General features: G+C 34.9%; 1 protein-coding gene across 5 annotated transcripts in view; it reads right to left on the minus strand.

Annotated features, from left to right (window-relative positions):
• Positions 1-2,966: 2,966 nt before the first annotated feature.
• Positions 2,967-15,909, minus strand: part of LOC143253459 (plasma membrane calcium-transporting ATPase 2-like) — a 278,542-nt gene continuing 265,599 nt past the window's right edge. For 2 of the 5 annotated variants that reach the window (XM_076507422.1, XM_076507424.1), the window contains 2 exons: positions 10,171-10,200; positions 2,967-5,557 (listed from right to left, as the gene is read on the minus strand). In XM_076507422.1, the coding sequence (XP_076363537.1) occupies positions 5,303-5,557; positions 10,171-10,200 (285 nt within the window). In that variant the 3' untranslated portion in view covers positions 2,967-5,302. Of the gene's footprint in view, positions 5,558-9,183; positions 9,220-10,170; positions 10,201-15,909 lie in introns of those variants that run through there. The other 3 variants (XR_013029643.1, XM_076507425.1, XM_076507426.1) reach the window with 3 other exon arrangements.

Genomic DNA, 15,909 nt, shown 5'->3' on the forward strand with positions numbered 1-15,909 from the left:
CTGACAGTATGATACACATTCGTTGCTCTCTCTCTCTACCGACTGACAGTATGATACACATTCGTTGCTTCTCTCTCTACCGACTGACAGTATGATACACATTCGTTGCTTCTCTCTCTACCGACTGACAGTATGATACACATTCGTTGCTTCTCTCTCTACCGACTGACAGTATGATACACATTCGTTGCTTCTCTCTCTACCGACTGACAGTATGATACACATTCGTTGCTTTCTCTCTCTACCGACTGACAGTATGATACACATTCGTTGCTTCTCTCTCTCTACCGACTGACAGTATGATACACATTCGTTGCTTCTCTCTCTCTACCGACTGACAGTATGATACACATTCGTTGCTTCTCTCTCTCTACCGACTGACAGTATGATACACATTCGTTGCTCTCTCTCTACCGACTGACAGTATGATACACATTCGTTGCTTCTCTCTCTCTACCGACTGACAGTATGATACACATTCGTTGCTTCTCTCTCTCTACCGACTGACAGTATGATACACATTCGTTGCTTCTCTCTCTCTACCGACTGACAGTATGATACACATTCGTTGCTCTCTCTCTACCGACTGACAGTATGATACACATTCGTTGCTTCTCTCTCTACCGACTGACAGTATGATACATTCGTTGCTTCTCTCTCTCTACCGACTGACAGTATGATACACATTCGTTGCTTCTCTCTCTCTACCGACTGACAGTATGATACACATTCGTTGCTTCTCTCTCTCTACCGACTGACAGTATGATACACATTCGTTGCTTCTCTCTCTCTACCGACTGACAGTATGATACACATTCGTTGCTTCTCTCTCTCTACCGACTGACAGTATGCTTTTCTGAACACTTCAGTTGCGTTGCTTATTATTTTTTCTTAAGCAATAGTGATATATTCAAATATAATAAACATTATTTCGTTTGTTATATAAAATCATCGCATTAGGAACTTGTTTTTATACTATTCAATACTGGTACGATTCAAATCTTTCTTCAGAGGACATGAGCAGTAATTACTTGGATCATTTGCAATATTGTTGGCTTTATTTTGTTTAGAGCTTTTGGGATTTATTGTTAAAGGCACTGAAACCAATAAAAACATAGAACCACAAGCAGTTTGTTGTATTAAGTACTATCTATACGTTTAATGAAGCCAGTAAGGGTTTATGTTTTGAAATGTTTTTTGGAACATCAAAAGTTTATTGTACCACACCTACTTGACTACTGGAAAAAACCAACAACAACTATTTAAATATAACCTCTCATTGTTTGTTTTTATTCTCACATAGGATCAATCACTCTCAGTGATTTGTGCATGCTAATGCAGTAACCTCTCGTAGCAGATTAAAGATAAGGCGTTAAGTAGGACATTTCTATGCTATCGAAAATATGTGTCACGGTGAATAGTGATACACTATTGTTTTCGACAATGCACTATCAACAAAGTTAGGGTGTTGTGACGTAGCTTTTTCTAAGTATAAATATACTTATGGTACAATAAGTAAACGATTTAGTAGATATAACGTTTATAAAATAGAATCTTCAACATTCTCAGTGGAAAACCTCGCATAGTCAGGGAAGCAATTATATTAAGAAAATTATATCTCAAGCCAGTTCAGAGCAACGTTCTCACTCACAGAATGAAGGCTATGATTACGAAAGAGTATCTTCTGACCCCAAAAACATTTTTGCGAATAATATGAATGTTTCTTCTTTGAACAAGATACTATTGTGTTTTACAAGGCGAAAGTTGACAAGCTTGCAGCAAAAACCTATAAACGAGTGACAGTTTTCGTGAGAAAATAGAAAAATAACAATAACAAAAATCGATTCCCAACAATTTCACTCGATTACGTACATTTTAAGACAGTCCGGTTGCAATAGTATTTTATTCTTAAATGTAGTCATGGAAAGTTGATACCGCTGGGAGAGGAAATTTGTTGTCAGGCACAAAACTGTTTAGAGATCGTAAAGTCCCTTAAGTTAATCGTTGATCCACCAAGGACTACAGTGGACGGTCTGTGGAAAGTTTTTGCAGATGTGTGGTTTAAGATTGACCCTCTCATCTTTCTTAGAAGTTTGGTCTATTCTATTACGAACATAATCATCGGTGTCAGATTGAACTTGAACAAGAAGGAACGTCGTTTTAACGAGCGGAGATTAACCCTTATTATACAAAGATGTGGGGTATTCATCAAGTATTTCTTCTTCTAGTTGGGTAGAGGTTAAAACAGTCAAAGTGCTTTTTATTTTCTGATTTTTTAAAGTTAAGTAATATTTTTTTAAGTGTAGTATCGGAACTGCTAATCGAAGAGATGGGTTGAAACTTGCAGGTCTTCTGATATTTATGTTTCTTGCCTCAAAATATTACTTTGACAGCTGTGTTTTTATAAATTTGTATTCTTAACTTTCTTTAACGCATAAACCTGAATCAAATCACGACCTATACCTCCAGGATATAACTTAATCAGCTCATTATTTCTATATTACAAATTTGTTCGTTTGGTTGTTTCGCGCAAAGTTACACAAGGGCTATCTGCGTTAGCCGTCTCTAATCTAGCACCCACTGCCAACGAATAGTGGGATTAACCTTCACATTAAAACTTCCTCAAGGCTGAAAGCGAGTGTGTTTGATGCGATTGAGATTCGAACCCACGACCCTCAGATTACGATTCGATCGCTCCCAACCACCTGGCCAGTCTGAGCCACTATTGCAGGTTTGTCAGGAGTTATCGATATCTAACCAGATCAGAATCTTGAAATATAGTTAACTCATAGGATGTCGACAATTCTTGATGAAGTTGTAACCACGAAATATTGAGCTAATAAAGTTACATTCAGAAGATATAGGTATGTTTCATTTACGTTTTTTTTATGAACATTGTGTGTACAAGGCAGTAAAGACATCAAAATGGTGAAGGTCGTGGTCTTAAAGGTAGATAAGAACACAAGTAAGATGAGAATTGAAGTTTATTTCGTAACATGTGACGTGGATGGAAATGTACATCATCTTTAACAATCATCCACCATTAGTTCAACAAGAAATGGAAACCACTGTCACAATCCTTAAGCTAAAATATTTTAAATCAGATCTTAACTGCTTGAAATCACAAGTTAAACAGTTCGATAAAATGCTCTAAAGATAGCTTCTCTTCTTCTACGGAAACATGACATTCGATGAACGATAAGTTTATTAGACAGAAACTAAAACCACGTTTATATTTGGAAAAATCACACACATATATATCAGTAAATGTTTCAAGAAAAAATGTTTTTAAACCAATTTCTATAATGGAAATTATGCAAATTTAAATGCCCTCTGGCGGAAATCATAAAAGACAAAACATTTATATTTAGCCATAATTTAATGATGAAGTAAAAAAAGCAATAACTTTACACCATAAAGCTCCCACTTTATAAACTTTGGTAACACAAATAAATTGTACTTAATATTTTATTGCAGAGTAAGAATGACAAATATTTCTGATTTCAATTTTTTTCCCCAAGAGGGCGTCCGCAACAGGTTTCCCTTAAGGTAAATAATACGTAGGTTAAAGAACTAGAAGCGGTCGTAGCAAATCACATGATTTATAGTACAAAGTTATTCTCCTCCATAAGAACCACATACCCCTAAAACAAAGATTATGTATTTCTTGACAAATGCGAGGAAACACCAAAGTTTCAAAACTATTACGAAATTCGCGATTTGAACGTACACCTTACTCTATCCTGACTTTTATTTTTGCAATTGGAATTTCTCAACAAGTGATACGGAAAGGATGTAGTTCATTTTCGTTGGAATTTGTTAAAATCGAAATCTTTTTCATTCTGTTTTCAAATACAGAAACTAAAAGAATAAAACAACAACAAAGAAACTATTAATGATAGACCGATCTTCATCTGTTTGGTCACACACAGAAACGGTATATATATTTCTCATTATTGAATTAATAATATTAAACTTCAGGAACTCAGCTTCCTGGAGATGATCAAACTTGAAAACGAAATGTTTTAACTCGTAAGAACCTGCTATAATCAACATCAACTAAGTTTATTACATTTGGCTAGCACGAAGAGTCGAGATGTTAATTGTGATTGTAACAGTCTACGTAGTTAACTACTACAAGTAAATTTTAAACTTTCCGACTAATTAAAGGATGGGGGATATCTAATGGGAGTACTTGAATAACATGAAGACAGACGAATTTGTATGTAAATATGTATATATAATTATGCGTGTTTGTGTGTATATATATATATATATATATAACACACAGATAGATTCTAACTTGGTGTTTAAATATCACCTTTAATGAGTTCCTGTCCATGAGAGGGTATCGCCCTCTTGTGATGCAGATCGATGTGTATTTCGGCACCATATCCTTGAATCTTCTAGGGCTCACTTTGGCTTGTGGTCCGGTGATAATGCGTATTTCTTCTCTCCATTTCATATACATATATATAAGTTTCCAAACTTCACTGTAAAAGGCACACCGCACACCAGAATATTTTTATAATTCTCAACCACTTCCGGTCATGAAGCCCACCCTAGACTTTTCACTTGTAAGCTAACTGCCTACGTTAATCGTTGTTTTTGAATATTCTAAAACTTGAAAAAGTAGCAAAAAACATGAAAAAAAATACAATAAACGAAAATGACACCACATTGCTAAGGTACCTGCCAAACATTTTTTTTGTGCAAATTTGTTATCATGTAACAAAATATGAACAATACAACATCTATACCACACACAGTAACACGGAAATATCTTTTAAAGCTGGTTATAACACACTGAACATTTCGATGAAAAACTTGCTGCTACGTTTTAATTTAAATAACCTGAAACGTACAAACTTTGAACATTCCGGTGATGCATTAAGGACGTTTATCTTCATTTAGGTAAGTATTACCTCTCCTTTGTAAAACCTGGAAATATAATATTTTATCCCGTTACCACATGCTTCATTAAATCCACTTATAATATAAAACATGCATTTACTAGTACTTTCTAAAAACATAATACGTCATAAAATGGAAATGAAGTTAGTCCAAGCATGTAATAAAATGAAGTTAATCCTAGCATACAACACCAACGCTATAGAAGGAAAGAGAAGAAAGGTGAGATTCGTGGAGATTTTCACATCGATTTTTATACATTGAAATACTTGCAAACCAATGATAACCATACCATGAATTGGCCTATGTTCACTACACACGTTATTATCACAAGAAAAAAGCAGGCCTACGGAGGTGTCTGGATGTCTGGTTTCTAGTGTGTTTAGGCCTCTCACACTGCAGTTTCTACACTGTGATTTGACACGCCATCTGCATTATCTACATTTTTCTTTTTGTCTGACGCCTCCCCCTCCTCTTCGATGGTTTGAATAACTCCTCGTTTCGAGTCTTCTCTCTCGATGTTTCTCAGGGTACCTTCAATAGCTTCGGAAGAGATTGAAGAAGAACGTTTTTCTACGAGTCTTTTTAGGGCAGCGGGATTATTGCGAACGTCAATACCACTGCGGAAAGCGTTAACAACTCGGATCTGTAGAGAGACAGGGGAAGAGAAAGACATAAAGAAAGAGAGGGGACGAAGTAAAAATGTAATGATGATAGTAATAATAAAAATGTGATGATAGTAATAATAAAAATGTAATGATGATAGTAATAATAAAAATGTGATGATAGTAATAATAAAAATGTGATGATAGTAATAATAAAAATGTAATGATAGTAATAATAAAAATGTAATGATAGTAATAATAAAAATGTGATGATAGTAATAATAAAATGTAATGATAGTAATAATAAAAATGTGATGATAGTAATAATAAAAATGTAATGATAGTAATAATAAAAATGTGATGATAGTAATAATAAAAATGTAATGATAGTAATAATAAAATGTAATGATAGTAATAATAAAAATGTGATGATAGTAATAATAAAAATGTAATGATAGTAATAATAAAAATGTGATGATAGTAATAATAAAAATGTAATGATAGTAATAATAAAATGTAATGATAGTAATAATAAAATGTAATGATAGTAATAATAAAAATGTAATGATAGTAATAATAAAATGTAATCTTCATATGATAATAGTAATAATAAAAATGTGATGATAGTAATAATAAAAGTTTTATTTCAGGTTTCGTTCCTGCGTCTTCATTAGGGCTTGTAATACAAGAACTGTTATTATACTACTATCTTGATGAAACTGATAGTGGAAATGTTGGCTGAAATAAAGTTTTTATTTATTGTTTGAAAACTAAACATCGGTATTTTCTAACCTTTTTTTTTGCCACCGCCTACTACAAGTTTGATGTAAGAACCGATGAGTTTGTTACCCATGGAAAAGCCTAATCCCTAACAATTAAAACAAGTTTGAAATGCTGAGCTTATTGTATGTGTTGTTGAACGTAAGATCACACGTTCATTTTTCAGTAAATTCTAAAAGAAATTAAGCTAAGAGTTAAAGCAGCAATAACCGGTGACCTATCAAAAAGAAATCTGTAATTTTCACTACTTATAAACAAGTTTATTACCGGCTGTGTGAATAATGTTAGTTCTGTATCGTTAGGATAGATTAGTAAATATTACTCATTTACTTGTGTTATATTCGCTCAATTAACTACCATGGAAAAATACGCACAAGTGATTTCATAATTACTTCAGTTTGATTAAACTGACCGATTAAACTGTTAACATAAATGATAAGCAGCTGTAAGCATTGAAGCTTTAATATTTCCTATTAAGGTTCTTTCTTGATTTAAAGTTTTAACATAAGTACCTCTGCTACGCTTAATAAACATACTCACGACCTACTTACTGTTGGATGCCACCTCTGAAATTGTAATTATTTTTCTCTGTAGTCTGACAAACCAGTACAGTTCTGGTAAAACTAAACTTCAGGACCAACTGTTTGTTACAGGGTTGAATCTGGTACAACCACACAGTTTACCAGGGTATATTCAAGGTAATATATATGTTATCGTATCGCCCTCCCTGTTTTTGTTTTTCAATGTTCTACTTTAGTTTAAAGTGTTGACACAATTATATGTTCCTAGATGTGATAGAAGTGAAGGTTTTGCGTGTGTGTAAAAATTGTCAAATAATGGTAGACAAATATTGATAATGCCTTTGTAGCTTATTGTGCATTTAAAGAATAATATTATAGTATGATGTTTATGTGTTACAATAATAAATAACAAAATGTTGTCAAAAGCAACAAATATAGTATCGTAAGTTGTGGAAATTCCAATAACTTGGGAGGAATATTGTAAATAAAAGTGAGTATGTTGTAAATTCTGTAAATACAGGGTTGAGTACGTTATATTAAACCAGTATATCACGTAACAGTTATATCCGATACAAAATCGTCGTTTCTTTGTTAAGATAACCAATGGACTGTTTTTGTTCTTTTCACCGTGAGTACAAAAACCCGAATTTTAGTATTATAAAGCATATCGGAAAAAAACATTTTTACATTGGTTTTCGTGGGTAGTATGTGGTGACACTTAAAAATGATTGCTTTTTGGAAGGGTACGTAACGTCTTTCCGACACGAAATGCTCTTACACTGATGATAAAGAAGTGGTCAGATTGTCGATTTAATATTTCGAAGATAGGGATATACTTTATACTTAATGGCATTGAGAGACTATGGAATATTGATCAACTTGGGGCATCAAGACCACGTAAAGAAGATCCTGTAATTCGTCGTATCGCAACTGTGTTAAGCAAAGTTATTGGTGTTGTAATGTATGAGAATCAATGAAAGCCGGTGACAAAAACTGTCTACGTTATAGGTAATACAAACAAGAAGAATTATCCTCTGTGAGAGTAACACTCATTGCTTCAATGACATATCAGCTCAACAGTCATGTACGTCAAGTAGCTGGTAAATGAAACAGATCTCCATGATATTCTGTACGCTTTATTGGTCAAGTCGCCGAATACAGTTTCTTTGGAACTGGTTGCGATCGGGCTTTTGAAATGGGTGTCGGGAAAAAAACATTGTCCTCATATACTGTACGGATTACGGAGAGCTGCGAGGAGGAAATATGTGCTTCCAATACGAAAGCTTTACACTAGATCCTTTTGCAATGAAAACTATGTTGCAAGGCTATTGTCAAGCTATATAGAAAGATCACGACCATACGTGATGAGGTTCCATCATCGTTTTTTAATATAACGTACTAAACCTCTGTTACTGTGGCTTTCTTAAGAGTATGGTTATCTGCGTTCTGTCCACCACTGGGAATTAAACTCAGTTAAACTCCAGAACTGTATATCAGGGCGGCTGGTATGGGTATTAATACTTTTATTAATAAAGCAGTAAAGTAGTAGTAGAAGTGGTAATACCCATACCAACCGTCCAGAAGTACACTTAACTTCAAGTGGGTTTCACGAAACTCCGGAAGTTTTAAATTTGTGAACATGCTTCCCACCCACGCAGAACTACTTTCAATAAAAAGGAATTTGTTGAAACAATAAAGTTATACAAACCATGTATGTTCGGAATGAAATGGTACAGAATTCTTTTTATGTCGCGTGTATATCGTTTCCCGGTTGGACAGTAGTAAATCTATACTTAAAATTCGGTGTTCAATTCCCTGCGGTGGATACAGCAGATGGCCAAATGTGGCTTTGCTACAAAAAACCAAAGAAACGAGTGTACATCTATACTAGTGAAGTGTCATGTTCGAGTTATATATAGATGTAGCTGGATTAGTCTGTTACGCGCTAATCAGAAAGCACTAACATCAAGGCTTAATATTAAATTTCAAGACGGCGCGCACAATTGATAGAGGAGAATTATTTGGAGGGGGGGATTTCAGCTCATTTGCAACCTGACCACGAAACTGTATATTTAGTGTTTTCTCATAAAACAAATCTACCTATCAATGCTCCTCAGAAACGATTACCTTTCGTGAAACATAGCACATCAACTATTACAAAAATTCCTGAAAGTTTATAATGTTGGAAAACGCAATAGAAAACGAAATCTTACCTTAGTTACAGTTTCAAATAACTCGATTGAAACTGGGTCTCGAATTGTTTCATCTTTGGTGTTTTAAAATATTTTAAGCTGTTTTATCGATACAGGTTGTTGTGTTAAGCTATTCGGCTACCTACGTATGTTCCGAACTTACAAAGGAAAGTTCCAATCTTTCTGTTGTCAACCCTTTAGACTCAGAAACTATGGTTGTAATACATGGAAGGAAAATAGAGAAGTCTTAACTTTGGGGTTAAGAACACTTGAAAAAAAAAAGTGGAATACGTCGTTTAAATGTATTATCAGTTGTTTGTGGATTAGTGCCTATGTTATAACCCAATTTTCAGTTCGTGGTTAAGGTTTGTAATGATACGTCTTAGTCCAAATTTTCAGAGAAATATTTGTTACATTAATAATGTACGAAAGAAACTAAATAAGTCCTACTTTAGTGAGAATTTGACTGAAAGTTTCTAATCTTCGAAACTGTTCGATTTTAAGGCGATGAAAGCTTAAGTGTAAAAGAAACGATACACACAGAAAAGCCCGCTACTGCTACGAGCATGTGCAAAACATGAACTCAGAAAAGCAGCTATTATTCTTACATCCGTTTTTAAACAGAACAAGTATAAATTTGTTTTAAAAATCGTTAGTACTTGATATTACTACAAACCAATCATGTTTTCTCAGGTTCAGCGTATTATAGAACTCGACTGATTTAAAATTCAATTTTTGTTTGAGTTTTACAAAGAAAAATGTAGCGTTTTAATAATCTGACAACATTAGATCTAAAGAAATAGAAAATACTTTCAGTTAAAAGCTAAATAAGTATTGTAGAAACAAGTAGAAGGAAGTACCTCAGTTTTTATAACTTGTGATCAGTATGCAATACAGAAACCAACCCAAACTATTGAAATTAGAAATTAGGCCCATATGTGCACTGTTGGTTGGGTTTGTTATCATTACAATAAGCAAAGTAATTTAGATGGCCGTCCATGAGATTTGATTTTTTTTTTATATATCGTCCTTTTTTTCTCAAATTATGAAATACTGAAGTTTAAGTACCTGTAAGAACGACACACTGATGAAGCACAACTATTGTCCTTTTAACTTGTGTAAGAACAGGAAGTTTTGATATTTATAAAATTTAGTACTTACTTGGGTGGATACGTCATCAGGATAGGCCTGCTGCTCGGACGATGAATTCAGTGAGTGTAATTATAAAAAAAGAAACAAAAAAGGTAAGTTTTGGTATAAACACAGAAAATGACTTATTTAGAAAGAAGCGAAGACTGACGTTACTCCAAGCAAGCTGTATACGGTTTACACTTTAAGTCTCCACGACTTTTGTAAAACATGTAGTGTCATTTATATCCTTGCTTTGTCTAGCTGGTTTTTTTAACCACTTAAACTAGTGGGTAGGTTACTCTTGATGCTTGCTTAAATAATCGGAAGTGGTAGCTATTTAACTATTGTTTTCACAATCATATGTTTTTATTAACTGAAGATGGCTTCCAACGCATCACATTTTCATATTCTTGTATCTACAACTCATAACACAGCAGTAGAGACCCACAGGAAACCTTATTTAATTAACTGACACCTGATTTAAGCCTATAGGCAAAACTAGCCATGTTTTAAAATATTATATGTAGTAATGAAGTTTATCATCTTAATGCAGAAAAATTAGTCTAAAAATAATATACTAAACAGTAATTACTAAGTCGCGTTATGAACAAACCAGTCAGGAACAAACCAGCTGAGATTTCTAACAGTGAGTTTTATGTGTTTTGAATGAGCGTCGTTAGAGTGAAGATAACTAGTTATCCAACTGGATGATACAATAACCAAGCGTTACATGCTGTTACTTATCACCTGCTTTAGTGCTCTGACATAATGAAATAAACACTTACTGTAGTGTTGACACTGATGATATCGAACACCAACCAGACTGACCAGAAACAGGTCCACGATTAGTGGAGGCTTTGGATAATGCTTGTACGAAAAGGTTCAGGTTTAGTAGTTACGTATATTACGGGTTCTTGTGGATATTTTGGAGAGTACCACTGGTTTTGGATGTGGTCTTTCTCACATGCCAGGGCACTGAATAATCACAGTACATTTTAACGGTGGCTCCGTGATACCTGGAAGTGCTCTTGTTAACATGCCAGGACAATAATCATCGGAGTACATTTTAACGGTGGCTCCGTGATACCAGGAGGTACTCTTGTTAACATGCCAGGACAATAATTATCGGAGTACATTTTAACAGTGGCTCCGTGATACCTGGAGGTACTCTTGTTAACATGCCAGGACAATAATCATCGGAGTACATTTTAACGGTGGCTCCGTGATACCAGGAGGTACTCTTGTTAACATGCCAGGACAATAATCATCGGAGTACATTTTAACGGTGGCTCCGTGATATCAGGAGGTACTCTTGTTAACATGCCAGGACAATAATTATCGGAGTACATTTTAACAGTGGCTCCGTGATACCTGGAGGTGCTCTTGTTAACATGCTAGGACAATAATCATCGGAGTACATTTTAACGGTGGTTCCGCGATACCTATCTGCTGCTATAACTACATAGGCCTGCAAATTTAAACTTCTTAAGATATTTTTCTGTAATTCATGTACGTATATTTCGAAAATAATATTTTTATCACGTACGTACGAATTTTGTAAAAATCGGGAAGAAGAAAAACCTCTTGCTTAGATCAAATTTACCACAGATATAACAGGTTATGTCTGTGTCATTTGTATAATCTTCTGTTGATATGGCGATTAATAAATAATATTGAATAGAAAAAATAATCTTAAAGTTCACGCACAAATACTATCCAGAAATGATACGTCATGCAGCCTATTAACCGTTAATATACTTGCGGTGGACCCGGCATGGCCAAGCGTGTTAAGGCGTGCGACTCGTCATCTGAGGGTCGCGGATTCGCATCCCCGTCGCGCCAAACTTGCTCGCCCTTTCAGCCGTGGGGGCGTTATAATGTGATGGTCAATCCCACTATTCGTTGGTAAAAGAGTAGCCCAAGAGTTGGCGGTGGGTGGTGATGACTAGCTGTCTTCCCTCTAGTCTTACACTGCTAAATGAGGGACGGCTATCACAGATAGCCCTCGAGTAGCTTTGTGCGAAATTCCAAAATAAACAAAAACAAAATACTTGCGGTGTGTTTCTGGTGGGTTATAGAACGATCAACATGACTCTTGCTTTCTGATTTGTGGGTATGTTGGATTTTGATACCCAGGAGGGTCAGGTGCAGAAGCCCTCTTTCCCCATTCCTAACTTTCATGTCAGCTACTGCTATGTTATAGTTGTAGTGTTTTAGGGCGAGAATAACCCACAGTACTCCGGCCCATTTCAGGGCAATGTCCATATATTGTCTTGAGTTGCCCCTTTATTGAATTTATATATTTTTTTATTTTATATATTTTGATTATTATTATTTAAATATATATAATAAAAAGAAGGAAAAGAAAAACTTATGAATATTTTACTAATTCTAAACGTTTAGTGCATGGTGGCCAGCTTGATTTATATTTCTTAAATATATATTCATTGGAGAAAGGTACTTAAGACTATGTTTATCACGTACGTATATCACACAATAAATCATTTTTATGACAATTTTTATTAAAATAATTTAATACATTGTCCAAGAGTCTGTCGGATACTGTCTCTAAGTTTGAATACTTATACATAAATGTGGATGACGTACTGCGTGGTACTTTATAAGCTGAGGTTATGATTTAATTTTGTATGTTTTGTAGTTTGTGTAGTTGTTTTTGTACTATGTTTAACCATGCTGGACATGCGAATTCTATAATGGATATAATGCATGCTTTGTAGATTTTTATTATATTATCAGGAGATGTGCCTTGATTTTTACCTGAAAGACTTCTTGCAAAATTTGTTCTTTTCCAGATTCTAATCATGATATTGTTAGAATGCTGTATCCATGTTAATTTGGTATCATAAGTTAATCCTAAAAATATAGCAGAAGTAGCAGTCTGCAAAAGTCATCCATTCATGTATAACTTAAGTGGATCTTTTTTCAGTTTATTTAATCTGCTGAAAATATTACTTGGGATTTTCGGAATATTTATTTTTATTCTATATTTCTGGCAGTATTCTTCACAATTATTCAGGATTGTTTGGAGGTTTGTTGCTGCAATTGAAGGAGTTGGGGCACTTTTCCAGACTGCTACATTGTCAGCAAATTGTGATGCAAAACCTAAGTTTAGGTCCGACAGTGGATTATTACTCACACACATGATAAATTAGATAGGGCTAACTATCCATGTCTGTGGGACTTCTGCCTCAGGTGCAAAGGGCCTTGAGTGGGCCCCATTCACATCTACTTTACACGTTCTGTTGTCCCGAAAGTTAGATAGCCAGCGAATAATTCCCTGGGGTAAATCCATTATCCAGACCTTGTCAAATGCTTTTTCAATGTTAAGAAAGCAAGCTACAGTACATTCGTTTTTCTTAAAACTGTCTGTATTTTGTTTCAGTTAATCTGATTAGGTGGTCTCTAGTTTGTCTATATTTTCTAAATCCGTTTTGAATTTCGGGTAATTTTGAATTTACTTCTAAGTCTATAGATAGTCGGTTACTAATTATTCTTTCTAAAATGTTTCCTATGCAGCTGGTTAGGCTAATCGGGCGGTAATTGTTTGGTATATTTGCTGGATTTCCTTCTTTCTGGAACATTAAAATTACGGCTTCCTTCCAAGAAACAGGGATATATCCAGCTGAAAATGATAAGTTAAATAGAGCTGTTAGGTGTTCATATAATTTCTGAGTACCATTTTTATAGGATGATGGTTTGTATACCATCTTCTCCAGGAACTTTGTTTTTTGTGTTTATGATGGTTATTGATACTTCCGTTACTGTTATATCTTTTATCAGTTGATGACTGCTCCAGTCTATTGTTTTATCTGGTTTTATTAATGCGTTTACTGGGAATTTCGGCATGTATATGGTTTTGTACTGTTCAATGAAGTTGACTTTATTATAGAAATATCTGTTCATGTCTGGTTCATGGTGTATTTTGAACGTGTTTTTTAGGTGGTCTTTAAATATCTGCTTTTTCTAGGTTAGTGTAAGCTGTTTTGCCGTGTAATTCAAATGGTGGGTACTCTTTGTTTGTTTTTCCTGTGCTGGTATATCTTTTCAAGTTTGTACAGAATTGTTTTGGATCTGTTTTATGGTTTAATTGTGAGCAGAAGGTGTTCTAATTGTTTAACATGACTCTCGCATTAGCATTACGATTGGTTTGTTTGTTTTTTTAATTTCGCGCAAAGCTACTCAAGGGCTATCTGCAGTAGCCGTCCCTAATTTAGCAATGTAAGACTAGAGGGAATGTAGCTAGTCATCACCATCCACCGCCAACTATTGGGCTACTCTTTTACCAACGAATAGTGGGATTGACCGTAAACTATGACGCCCCTACGGCTGAAAGGACGAGTATGTTTGGTGCGACGGGGATTTGAACCTGTGGCCCTCCTATTACAAGTCAAGCACCCTAACTACGTGATCATGCCTAGCCGTCACGGTTGGTCTTAATAAATCTATAGTCAGTGGTTGTCAACATTTTAAACATAACAAAATCAGATCAGATTTCATTGAAAATGATTCACTTATGTAAAAGTGGATGGAAAGGTGATGGAAAAAAAGTGGATATCAGAAAGTTTCGGATTTTGTGTGCAGGAATTAGTGCAGAACGTAAAAAATTCAAGAGAGTAAAATTATCGCAGGCGTGGTATTACCAGGGTACTTTTTAACAGTGACTCCTAACGTATGAGCCCGACATGGCCAGGTGGGTTAAGGCGTTCGACTCGTAATCCGAGTGTCGCGGGTTCGAATCCCCATCACATCAAACATGCTCGCCTTTTCAGCCGTGGGGGCGTTATAATGTGACAGTCAATCCCGCTATTCGTTGGTAACAGAGTAGCCCAAGAGTTGGCGGTGGATGGTGATGACTAGCTGCCTTCCCTCTAGTTTTACACTATTAAATTAGGGACGGCTAGCGCAGATAGCCCTTGAGTAGCTTTGCGCGAAATTAAAAACAACAAATCCTAACATATATAATTATAAAACTTGACAGTGACTCAAAACTTTCAGTTATCAGATTTAACATTTGCTTCTGAAACTTAATAATTATCAAAGATTTTAACAGTGTAATTTGATATTTGCTGTTATTAGAAAAAAAATTATCAGAGTATTCTAATATGTAACCCTAGTTTTGATCACACTTTCTAACAACGACTCATACCATTGGTATTAATATTTTTAACACTGACGCCTAACGTTAGTCTATTATGAGATTAAAGCACTGGAAATAAATCGTAGTCTGTTACAAGTGTTTCTATATGAGTAACTACTGACATTTATCAGGATATTTTTTTAACTGTCCTTTTTTAACCCCCCGTGTAATATTAAAAGGGCAATTTACAGTGTAATAATCATTATTTTACCTTTTTAGTGCAAAACTATACAGTGGGTGTCTCTACTTCATCCACCACAAGGAAACAAACCCCCTCAGATTTCAGCACTGTGAGTCCGTAATATTACCACTGATCCACCAGAGGGCATCTTTTATATATTTTCTATCAACTGTTGGTGTAACGGTATAAGTAACAATATTTATAATACAAAGTCCTAGGATAGATATATAATTTTGTTTAAACCAAATACTAGATGCACACAAACAAAGAATCTTATTCATAGAGTATTTTTAACCACTCCACATAGCCATAAAACATGTCTGGCTGACAGTATACAACTTGATCAATGTATCTAAAAGATAAAAACTTTGGTTGGTTGGTAGGTAATACAAAGCTACAAAATGGGTTATATGTGCTTTGCCCACCATGG

Source organism: Tachypleus tridentatus, chromosome 6 (genome assembly GCF_004210375.1).
Source record: "Tachypleus tridentatus isolate NWPU-2018 chromosome 6, ASM421037v1, whole genome shotgun sequence".
NCBI lineage: Eukaryota > Metazoa > Arthropoda > Merostomata > Xiphosura > Limulidae > Tachypleus > Tachypleus tridentatus.